Below are 12,787 nucleotides of genomic sequence, written 5' to 3' on the forward strand. Positions count from 1 at the left end.
ACCTGCATGTGTTAGGGTGGTATTCCAAGTGTCCAATTTCTTTGTCCAATGTCATTGCCTCTCACTCTCTCATTAAAGCAAAATGTGGGATGCAATTCACTTTGGACAAAAAAATTGGATAGGTGGAATACCACCCTAAGGCACTTGGGACTGATTGTGCACCTGTTTTATAACATTCATGATTTCAGACTTTGATTGTTTGATTTGATTTGTATAACTTCGTATACATTCATAAGTCATAACTTGCTTGCATTCAAACCTTCACACAATTTACAAGTTATTAAACACTTCATAATTACAAAATGTCAGTGACCCGACTAAAACTTTACACAATTGCATACATTTTGAAATATCAAAAAGTGGCTATAAAAAAACAGGTTAACCCCAGGTTGCCTGTTATCTTATGTATTGGCATATATGTTGGCTATTCTATATTAAATGAGCAATATTAACAGTTTCTTTTATACCCAGGTTCTCCAAATTGCCTATAACATAGAAATTTACAATATTCCTTAAAATTGACAACCCACTGCAATGAAATTGATAGCCCATAAAGTCATAAAATCTTTTAATTACCTGTTTGCATTTGTAAAATGTAAAAAGTAAAACTATAGAGGCAGAGCTGGTTTAATTTCTGAGAAAATAGGGACTATGTTTGTTTGAATAAGTGGTTATTCAATTTCAGAGGAAAGTGAATAACCGCTTCTTCATTTTAATATCCAGAGAGAAAAATTGGCAGAAGAATACATCTACCAAATATAATCAGCTTATTCAATAGCCTTTCGAATGTCATTTTAATTTATCTTTAACTAGTGAAATTTAGTAGGTGAAGCATCAGTCAGTATTTCTTCTTTTTGTATGACTAAGACAGTTGATACTCAACATTGAATAAGTATGTCTTTTTCGTAGTTGTAAACAATGCACTACGACTATTTATGTTACATTAATAGGTATAAAGTGGGCTATGGGAAAAATTAAACGTGTTTACAAATAACTCAAACGAAAATAGAAAGTTGGACTACTTTCAGACATTATCTACACGTTTTCTTTACATAAATGTTGTTTTATTAATACCAGATCAATATCTAAACAAAATAAGGGAAAAAAACGAAATCTAAGTTAAAACAACACGAATCACTTACCTTGGTAAAACGAAATTCTTTTGGCAGCTTAGGATCATGTTATTCACAAGGAAGGTTTTTTTGTAAACTATAGGTCTAAACATAAACACTTCTCATGCATTGTATTATAATTTAATTATAGTTTTTGTTCACTTCCCACGATAATCACTATGCACATTCCGCTAAAAGCTTAGCTAAGTATTTTGGTTAAGTTATTCTAAAAACTTTCAGTCAAGTTCACGTCAAAAGTTCATACATAGTGGCGCCATCTAGTTTGCGGTATGCGTACTATCTGTGAAAGCTCGATTCATAGTTAGAGGTGCGTTCAAAACGGACGCGTTCATTTTAAATATAATTTAGATGTTGTATTGTTGTTTGAGTTGTTGATTAAAATTCTGTTGTGTTAAATAATGTCTTATTACGAAATTTTCATCCGTTAACTGCGCATTGCTTAGATATCCCTGCGGAATCTTCAGTCGCGTCCTGAAAAAAGAAATCTTTTATTTTTAATAAATAGCAATACTACAAAATGCCTGTGATGTGACCCAACCTTATTAATTCCAAATTATTATTGTGTTGTTGGAACGTATTTTCGGAATTTACTTATATTGTATTAGAATCATGCTTTAATTTAAATTTTCACCTTCAACTGAGATATTAAAATGGCTGAACGTACCCCGGACAATGCCTTGAGCATGCATCGAGTTGCCTGAGAAAGTCGGGCAGGGCAAATTCCAGGGAGACCTTCTCCGCGGCTAGAATCCTAATCAGGTGGATCGGGTCGATGCTCAGGGCCGAAATATTGCAGATTTTTCCCTGTGAAGATTATGTCAGACATTTTATTACTTATAAAGTTATAATGAGAAGCGGTTAACACATTCACTGCCCCCGACGCACATGTGCGTTCACCGCCATACAAGTTTGTTCCTAGGCCACGCCCCCTGGCAGTGAATGCGTTAAGAGTAGTTGTAGTACTTTACATAAGTAAGTATATATAGATACTTGTTGTTTTACGAGAAGCACATAGACTTGCCTGCAGAACTATACTTACTCTCCAGGCAAGTCAATTTTGCCAGAGTATACTCGTATGTAGAAAAGAGCGTAGGTACTCCCATCTTAAATCCGGCAACGCACTTAAACCCCTCGCGTAATCGCTTACCATCAGGTGAATATTCTTCTAGTTTGCCTCCTAAATCATAAAATAACATATAATACTACTGATGTCGAGAAGGGAGACCTTTTAGCCCTTAGCCCTAAGTTATCGCTCAGAATGAGTTCATCAAAAACATAGGTACCTACGTTTGAAAATAGTTACGGTTCCAAAAACATAGCCTGACAACAAATTAATTTGAATGCCACCAATTTAGTCATGCTGTAGTGCTGTTACCGGAACTTGTCGAAGCCGGAACAGAGGCAGCAATTTATCTACACTAGGTATAGTTTGTCAAAGGACTGTCTAATTAAAACCAAAATATTACTTTGCTAATCCGCGAAAAGATAACGTGCTAGTCAATCAGTGCTAACCCGTTATACTTACTTGCGTATTTTTACATGCAATTAATATTCCCACCCTCCCACCGCAAAAATAAATACGCAAATAAATATAACAAACCACCACCAAAAGAATAAACCTCGACACGTGTTTCGCCTCTCTACGAGGCATCCTCAGGAGTTGTTGACGGTCTGACGCCCGGCAACGGAATGACCTGTCTAGAATGGTCGGCCATATTTATACCTTGACCACTCCCCCTACCGTGCAAGTGTGAGTGAGATGGAAAAATTCGTAATAACGGCGATGACGCAACATTCAATTGTTCGTTAAGAATCATGCCCCTATTGTTGTACCTAATTATTTCCAGTTGTTCCAGAACACCCAAACGCAATCCCTTTTCGCAAACATGTAAAATATCAAAAGAATGATTCTCAGATAAAGTGTGACCTGTATCTAATAAGTGCTTTGCAAAATTGGACTTCTCTGGATGGTTATGTCTATATGACGCAACATGCTCTTTATACCTAGTAGTGAAACTACGGCCCGTTTGCCCCACATACACTTTATTGCAATCGTCACAGGTAAGCTTATAAACTCCAGACTTTTTCCCATTCTCGATCTTATCTTTGCCATTGCAAAGCTTCGAGTGCAAAGTATTATTTGTCTTAAAAGCCACAGGAATGTCGTTAGACTTCAAAATTTTGTAAATTGCATCAGACAACTTGCCAACATAAGTTATGCTCGCTTTATATTTCTTAATCGGTTCAGAGGATCGTGCCGCATACAACATAGTGTTGACCATACTATTCCGCTTTTTCCTGATGATACCATCCACAACAGACTTATCGTAACCATTCGAAACTGCTAAGTGATAAATATTATTTAATTCAATCTGATAGTGTTCATCAGAAAGAGGCACAGTCAACATTCTATGCACATAACAATGAAAAGCAGCCAACTTATGCTGCCACGGATGCGTGGAAGAAGCCGGGATAACTGTATCGGTATGTGTAGGCTTACGGTAAATTTTGAACTGATGCCTGTTGTTTACTTTAGTGATTGTTAAATCTAGAAAATTCAATGAGTTGTCTTGCTCTAGTTCCTTTTTAAACTTAATTTTTGGATGCTTACCATTAATTTCAGCAATAAATGCATCCAGCAGGCCCATACTACCCGTCCAACAAATAATCAAATCATCCACGTATCTAAAATAGTATAATATATTATTGTTGCCCGCAATATGCTGGTTCTCAAAATGGTCCATAAAAATATCAGCCATTAAAGGACTTAGTGGTGAACCCATAGCCAAACCATCACTTTGCAAATAATACTGTCCCCCAAATCTGAAATAATTTTGTTTCATACAAATCGCTGTTAGATCTATCAATTCATCTACTTCCCCTGGATGTAAACGTTGCCTTTCAAAAAGACCCTTAATAATCTCCAAAGTCTCTCCATATGGCACATTTGTAAACAAACTCTCTACATCCAATGAAAGAAGAACAGCATTATCTGGTATGTTAATGTCCTGGATCTTTTCTATTAACTGCAAGCTATTTTTCAAGCAATATTTCGGCTGGAACTGGGACTTGTCTCTTATAATGGAATTCAACCTTTTTGCCAGATTATAAGTTGGCGCACCCAAATATGAGACCACTGGACGAACTGGGATATTATCCTTATGAATTTTGGGAAGTCCATAAAGAATAGGAGCTCGTGGATTCATAGGCACAACCATACTCTTCTGATGTTCGGTTTCAAAAACAAATGAAGAATTCTTAACTGCTTGTCTAAGATCTTTCTGGAACCCTGGAGTTGGGTCTCTTTGCAATCTCGACCAACCCCAACCCACCAACCAACCCCAACCCACCAACCAACCCCAGGCCACCAACCACCAACCAACCAACCACCAACCAACCAACCAACCACCAACCACCAACCAACCAACCAACCAACCACCAACCAACCAACCAACCAACCAACCAACCAACTGGAGTTGGGGACCAACTCCAGGGTTCCAGAAAGATCTTAGACAAGCAGTTAAGAATTCTTCATTTGTTTTTGAAACCGAACATCAGAAGAGTATGGTTGTGCCTATGAATCCACGAGCTCCTATTCTTTATGGACTTCCCAAAATTCATAAGGATAATATCCCAGTTCGTCCAGTGGTCTCATATTTGGGTGCGCCAACTTATAATCTGGCAAAAAGGTTGAATTCCATTATAAGAGACAAGTCCCAGTTCCAGCCGAAATATTGCTTGAAAAATAGCTTGCAGTTAATAGAAAAGATCCAGGACATTAACATACCAGATAATGCTGTTCTTCTTTCATTGGATGTAGAGAGTTTGTTTACAAATGTGCCATATGGAGAGACTTTGGAGATTATTAAGGGTCTTTTTGAAATGCAACGTTTACATCCAGGGGAAGTAGATGAATTGATAGATCTAACAGCGATTTGTATGAAACAAAATTATTTCAGATTTGGGGGACAGTATTATTTGCAAAGTGATGGTTTGGCTATGGGTTCACCACTAAGTCCTTTAATGGCTGATATTTTTATGGACCATTTTGAGAACCAGCATATTGCGGGCAACAATAATATATTATACTATTTTAGATACGTGGATGATTTGATTATTTGTTGGACGGGTAGTATGGGCCTGCTGGATGCATTTATTGCTGAAATTAATGGTAAGCATCCAAAAATTAAGTTTAAAAAGGAACTAGAGCAAGACAACTCATTGAATTTTCTAGATTTAACAATCACTAAAGTAAACAACAGGCATCAGTTCAAAATTTACCGTAAGCCTACACATACCGATACAGTTATCCCGGCTTCTTCCACGCATCCGTGGCAGCATAAGTTGGCTGCTTTTCATTGTTATGTGCATAGAATGTTGACTGTGCCTCTTTCTGATGAACACTATCAGATTGAATTAAATAATATTTATCACTTAGCAGTTTCGAATGGTTACGATAAGTCTGTTGTGGATGGTATCATCAGGAAAAAGCGGAATAGTATGGTCAACACTATGTTGTATGCGGCACGATCCTCTGAACCGATTAAGAAATATAAAGCGAGCATAACTTATGTTGGCAAGTTGTCTGATGCAATTTACAAAATTTTGAAGTCTAACGACATTCCTGTGGCTTTTAAGACAAATAATACTTTGCACTCGAAGCTTTGCAATGGCAAAGATAAGATCGAGAATGGGAAAAAGTCTGGAGTTTATAAGCTTACCTGTGACGATTGCAATAAAGTGTATGTGGGGCAAACGGGCCGTAGTTTCACTACTAGGTATAAAGAGCATGTTGCGTCATATAGACATAACCATCCAGAGAAGTCCAATTTTGCAAAGCACTTATTAGATACAGGTCACACTTTATCTGAGAATCATTCTTTTGATATTTTACATGTTTGCGAAAAGGGATTGCGTTTGGGTGTTCTGGAACAACTGGAAATAATTAGGTACAACAATAGGGGCATGATTCTTAACGAACAATTGAATGTTGCGTCATCGCCGTTATTACGAATTTTTCCATCTCACTCACACTTGCACGGTAGGGGGAGTGGTCAAGGTATAAATATGGCCGACCATTCTAGACAGGTCATTCCGTTGCCGGGCGTCAGACCGTCAACAACTCCTGAGGATGCCTCGTAGAGAGGCGAAACACGTGTCGAGGTTTATTCTTTTGGTGGTGGTTTGTTATATTTATTTGCGTATTTATTTTTGCGGTGGGAGGGTGGGAATATTAATTGCATGTAAAAATACGCAAGTAAGTATAACGGGTTAGCACTGATTGACTAGCACGTTATCTTTTCGCGGATTAGCAAAGTAATATTTTGGTTTTAATTAGTATGGATTTCCGCAAAGTAACGCCTGATTCTATTCACTAAAGGACTGTCTCATTTGAATCATAGACAGAGAGAATCATACTATCTTTGTCTTACACTAGTACTAGCACCCAAAAGAAAAGGATGAGTATAGTTTTCCTGGTTCTTACTGACTGACAAATTGGTTTGACCAACTATAGGTACCTAAATACGAGAGGCAGACAATCATAGTGCAACAAATGTAGATAACCTACCTACATTTGTTACCCCTGGGGGTGCACATACCTGCATGAGGGTGCTGATGTGATGCCGTGCGGTCTCCAAAGCGGTGACCAGGCTCTTGGTGGTGAGCACGCTCAGGTCTGCGACCCAGCGGACACAGCGTCTGTAGTGCATCAGCTCGGTGGGACCGCGGCAGAGCATCTTGCGCGACCAGGATGCTCGTGTTGCCTATGAACAACCATTTGTATTTTGTCTAGCTCTGGTAGAAGCCATATGCAGCGTACAGCGTCGTTTTGTGTAATGTACGAGTATAATAGAAGACAATAATATTTCTATAGAACGTGACGTGACGTGTATGCAGCGTACGTACCAAAAGTAAAGTAGTCAAGTTTGTAAAGTCTTGGTGTTAAGATTATGTAGGTGCACGTCATACTATGATGTGTTGAATGCCATCGACGTCACAACACGGTAAGTTTTAGACAATAAAGAAGGGGCCCTTGATATTTTAATGCGGTACCCATATTTGGATAATATTTCAAAAAACTCATTCAATATGTAGGCTACAGAGGCTACGTGTTGCGCATTACCTACGTCATGTGATTTTCTGATTCCTAGTAGGTAATTTGAAACGTACTTGATAATTAAGTAGGTACATAGGTACTTACTTATTTTCTCCTATCTATTTTTTAGACCTTACCTCTTTCACATCTTTAAGAAAATACATAGCCTTAGCATGGAAACCACGGTACATGGCTAAGAGATGGTTCCGTATATGTAGTACCACATCTCTTTGTGTAGGCACTTCGTAGGGCCCAATATTGGCTGGAGTCTCTTCTTCAGGGCATGAGAATGGAACGCGCGGGAATGTGTTCGATGGTCGTGTAACGCTCTGAAAGGAAAATACAGAGGGTCTACCGCGAACTACTTTCGACATGTTGCCTCTCTGTCGCACTTGTAAATTTGTACGTAAGTGTGACAGGGAGGTAACACGTCGAACGTGGTTCGCGGTAGGCCCTCTGGGGCGGCGTCGCGACCCGAGTGGCCTGGCGCCTCAATGGTTTATGTAAGAGTAGGTAAGTTTGTAAACATTAGAAGAAGATTTTGTAAAAAAAGAAGGATTAGGACTATGCGCATAGGTAAACTGGTTATAACTCATAAAACACAAGAACTACAGAAGTAGCGATTTATTTTAATGTTGAGTTTATTTCACATAAAGGACTATGTTATTCTTTTAGACAAGTAATACCTATAAACAACAATAAATAAAGCCTTAAAGTAAAAATTACAAACTAAAATTAAATCTACATAAAACTAAAAAAGAGGAAAGATTAAAACTAAAACTATGTACTTACAAGTAAAACTGGCTCCAGCTCGGTGCCTTGTGGCAACTAGGTGTAAAAAGACTGTCGGCATTGCCGCGCTGGAAGGCAATCGGGTTATTCCCACTAGTTACCACTAAGTTGTTACCAGTGGTACTACTGGGAATTTTTGTCCCGACTTTTACCACTGGTAAGAACTTGGTGGTAACTAGTGGGAATAACGCCGGCAATCAAATGCCCCTGCGTTGCGCGAGGTCAGAGCCAGCCCTCCTGTCACCCGTCGCCTCCACGAGACGCTTCGCCAGCTCTTTGAAAATGGCCTTTATACTAATTACTTACCTCACCCAAATCCGTTGTTATGTTTGGAGTTGCAAGTAAAGAATTATTAATCATATTTTGGTAATCTCCACCATGGAGGGTTATGTTTTCATGTCTTGTTTCATTGTTAGGAATAACATTTGTATTTTCGGATGTAGCTGTAGCTTTTTTAGTCTTATTGTTATTAATGTGTGGGTCAGGGTCAGTATGAACGGACCTTTCAATGCACTCGGCGTTCCCCATACATGCCTGCAAAAAGCACACTTGGATTACTTCCGATTTGACAGCTAATTAAAGTTAGACCAAGACAAGTCTGCAATGATTTTGATATCACATCACGCAGTGCGCGTCCCTATTATTTATACTTACGTCACAATTTAATAGAAGTTTGACGTATAAATTAAACTACTTGCACTGCACTGCACTGCACTGTAGCCCTCCGAATCGCTAAACTTAAGTGGCAGTGGGCGGGGCACATTGCCCGTAGAACCGATGGCCGTTGGGGCGGAAAGGTTCTCGAGTGGCGACCACGTACCGGAAGGCGCAGCGTGGGTAGACCCCCCACAAGGTGGACTGACGACCTGGTTAAGGTCGCAGGAGTCCGCTGGATGCGGGTGGCGCAAGACCGGTCATTGTGGCACTCTTTGGGGGAGGCCTATGTCCAGCAGTGGACGTCCTTTGGCTGATATGATGATGATGATGATGACTTGCACTGCGTGTGCTATCAAAACAGTTGCAGACTTTTCTTGGTCTAACTTTAGCTTCATTCAGGGTTCTTGGCATTGAAAGTGTTAAGTGCAGCTCTTACCGTAGCATTACTGATTCCCTCAACCTCTTTGCGAGCCATGAAGTCTTTGTCGACGGCGTCAATTGGCATCTCCAGATCGATGTCGTCGTCAAACAGATCAAATATTTCGATTGATGTCACGCTCTCGCATCTGTGCAACTTGGCGAACAGTATTGCGATATCTAGAGATAGAACTATTAAGTAATCAATAGGCTACAGTCCGTGTTAGCTTTGCGTCAACTTGAACGAAACAAAGTGAGAAGTGTCATTATAAACGTTATATTTTCATAGATATTTGACATTATTGATGACATTACCATACTTTGTCATTGCAAATGTGATGCAGAGTTAGCTTGGTCCTATTCTATTTTACCTATGTTATGATTTATGATGAACGATCCACATATTGTCACTCACTCACACACATATTCCATTGAATTGACTTTTGAAAGCGCAAAAGCATTTTTTATTTTTCTATTTCCATATTTTCCATATTGTATTTCCATAAATTTGAACCGTTTTGAAACTAAGTATAGAAAACATGTCAACTACTTGGCCTTACTTAAGTTTCAAGATGACATGTACTGGGACCGCGTCGAGCACCAGTACGTTTACCTTACAACAAATAAAGATGTGTTCGGATAATATTTAGCCACTTTGACTCTATTTGATGCTGACTCTATTATACTATTGTACGTTGCGAATACGAAACTCTTTAACTAACATAACCACTAATAGGGAAAGTAAATTTAAACTTACATAGAAGCATGTCGGACCGTTTACTGAAATCCGACGCGGCGCGACGCGGGCACGTGCGTCTATAACACGACACATTTGTGCACACCGCTATTGGTGGACCCGTGAAACTATGCCACAGAATAAGTAGGTAATAGCAGCTAATTTCGCACACACTTTTCAATTACAAGCTTAAAAAGATGAAATTAGAGTTTGCACGCGGTTAATAGAGCGGCGGCCGCTTGGCGGGTGTCTTACAGTTGCGAGTTAGAATCTGGCTCGGTGCAATTATTTTCTTCCTCCCTTAATAGTTTTCTCATACCCGACTGACTCGTATGTCACAGATACTTTACTCGAAAATTATAAGATTGTTTTAATGAAATTTTTAGGTAATATCATTTTCGGATGGTTTGAGCCATTAAATGAGTTTTTCCCAAATATCTAATCTTTTTAAAAAGACGTAAATGTCGCGAATTTTTTGCTTGTTTAGTTCTTAGAGACGGTCCATAAAAAGTCTGCAGCGGATTTGATAGCCCACGCAGTGCAAGTGTCATTTATACGTCATAATTACGTTTCAAACCGCTGCAGACTATTCTTGGTCTGACTCTAGTATGTTGGTATTCGTTTTACTTTCGTATCATATGCGTGGTCCTGTATGTACTAGGCCGGTACGAGTATTTATTTTTTGTTTAAATAAAAACCGGGCAAGTGCGAGTCGGACTCGCGCACGAAGGGCTCCGTACCATAATGCAAAAAAAAAACAAAAAAAAAAGCAAAAAAAAAAACGGTCACCCAACCAAATACTGACCTCTCCCGACGTTGCTTAACTTTGGTCAAAAATCACGTTTGTTGTATGGGAGCCCCATTTAAATCTTTATTTTATTCTGTTTTTAGTATTTGTTGTTATAGCGGCAACAGAAATACATCATCTGTGAAAATTGAAGTTCTTCGAACGAGCGAGCGAAGCGAAGTGAAGTTCTTCGAACGAGCGAGCGAAGCGAAGTGAAGTTCTTACATTCAACTTGGAACACACGGCTGGCTATAGGGCCACGTCCCGGCATTTCGATGTTTTTACGCTGAACTATTAGAGGATAGCTTGATACTCAATAACTTAAGTAAATTTGTTCTAATTTAAATGAAATTGGGTGAACTTATAGTTGAGGTTGAGGGCATTATTTTTGTCATTAAATTTTTGCAGGCTCGATCAAGAGGTTATTGAGCTAGAAGAGCTTAAAATGCAAAAAAAAGCTATTTGTGACGGGTCTTGTATTCTGGTCATTTTAATTGCAAGAAAGTATGGTCGAGTTTGGTATCAAATGAAAGTGCTCGGTTTACACATTTAAATTATGGTTTTTTAATTAAAAAAAAAATAGCAAGATAAAAACGAAATAAAATAAACATTATTAGTATTTGACATTTGACAAGAAACCACAGATACAGTTTATTTTAATCTCTATGGTGACTTAAATTTATCAATTAAGGGCTCCACAGATCTTGCAATAAATCGCACGCGGTTTTCGATCCTTTGACGACTAAGTAGCACCGCAATTGCATTCAATTGATGTTCTTGGCGAACCGCGAGTTCTCAGTTCGGGGCGAACTATGTACTAGTATAAGTATTATAAGTAATAACTATAATTAGTCCATTACTCTTCTTAATCACTTTAATCAATTAGGTACTTGCAGTTGTTTTTCAACCTTTGATGCGACCCCCGATTCTAGGCGGTTGTTTTTATTTTTAGTACCGTTATCGATGTACAGTTAACAGCGTCGGCTATGGTACAGTGTTAAGATACGTAGTACCGTAAAATGGGGTGAGTTGGGTGAAATTTGACTTTCAAACCTCGATAAAATTTTATTTTTACATGTGAAAACTGAATGGTGTATATAATAAGTGGTTCGGACGTTTGTATTTTAGTTTGTATTTTATTTTGGGTAGTTCCATTTCATTACTTTGACGATAAAGAGGAAAACCCACCTCACCCCGTAGGGCCTCGTAGTATTTGGGGTGAGAGGGTTTTTCATACAAAGGTGATTTTGGAAGATTGTTGGATCGTTTTTTTTTATTATGAATATTACTATAGCTCCATTTTAAATTGGAATACATTATTTTTGTAGCAGTAGCCTTAAAAACCCACCTCACCCCCCTCTCAATCCTTCTCCCATTCATAACCCATAGCTCCCCGCGAAACCTACTCACCCCGTTTTACGGTACTGTTATTTATTCTGTGGTTAAGATTAATGTTCAACCTCAATGTGTCTAGTAATAGCCAATTGTTCTGAGAGTGTTTGGTCAACAAGCGATAACGCCCTGCATTCGTGCGCTTAACTTGAAATCATTACCGCTCAGGAAACCGTAATATGCTGAATATAACTGAAATGGAATATATATATCTCGTTCCCTAAGCGTTTTAGGGTTTCGTAGTCAATTATGAACCCTTAAAGTATCTCCATGTCTGTCTGTTTGTCTGTCCGTCCGAGTCTTGGCTCCGTGATCGTTAGTGCTAGAAAGCTGCAATTTGGCATGGATAATATATAAAACAATCATGCAGACAAAACAAGAAAAAAACAACGGGTTGCACTCCGGGAGTGCCGACAGAAGTGAAAACTCAGTGACTAGTCCAAAATGTCTGCAGCACTATGTATAATTGACCCATCCTCCTTTCTATTGAAAAACTTTAGTTCCGAAATTGCTGGCCAGTGAGCTTAAATTTGTAGCGTTAATTGTTTAAAATTCGAATAGAAATTGTAAAGTTACCTTGTAGACCTCGCAGCTAAATATATTTTGGTCATGATATTTTGAGTTTTATTCCCAGTACTAGAGTTCACTTTTATTAGCGATTTCATCAAGATGTAGCTTTATTGAATTATATTTGAATAATATAAAGTTAGAATGTAATTGTGAGATCCTCGTATTTCAGCCCGTACAAGATTAGAACATTGACCTTTATTGCTTAA

General features: G+C 38.6%; 2 protein-coding genes and 1 long non-coding RNA gene across 3 annotated transcripts in view; all 3 read right to left on the reverse strand.

Annotated features, from left to right (window-relative positions):
* Window positions 1-1,279, reverse strand: part of LOC134800830 (XK-related protein 7-like) — a 19,768-nt gene extending 18,489 nt beyond the window's left edge. The window contains exon 1 of the mRNA XM_063773387.1: window positions 1,143-1,279. The gene's annotated coding sequence lies outside the window, so the exon portion shown is untranslated. The remainder of the gene's footprint in view (window positions 1-1,142) is intronic.
* LOC134800861 (uncharacterized) overlaps window positions 1-12,787 on the reverse strand; it is a 176,467-nt gene that overhangs the window by 40,583 nt on the left and 123,097 nt on the right. The gene's annotated exons all lie outside the window — the stretch shown is intronic.
* On the reverse strand, window positions 1,227-9,913 carry LOC134800780 (uncharacterized). The gene is made up of 7 exons (XM_063773331.1): window positions 9,854-9,913; window positions 9,116-9,276; window positions 8,329-8,556; window positions 7,368-7,559; window positions 6,734-6,898; window positions 1,798-1,937; window positions 1,227-1,604 (listed from the first exon to the last, which is right to left on the reverse strand). The coding sequence occupies exons 1-7, from the start codon at window positions 9,861-9,863 to the stop codon at window positions 1,478-1,480; spliced, it is 1,023 nt and encodes a 340-aa protein (XP_063629401.1). The 5' UTR covers window positions 9,864-9,913; the 3' UTR covers window positions 1,227-1,477.

The sequence above is a fragment of the Cydia splendana genome, chromosome 20 (assembly GCF_910591565.1).
Source record: "Cydia splendana chromosome 20, ilCydSple1.2, whole genome shotgun sequence".
NCBI lineage: Eukaryota > Metazoa > Arthropoda > Insecta > Lepidoptera > Tortricidae > Cydia > Cydia splendana.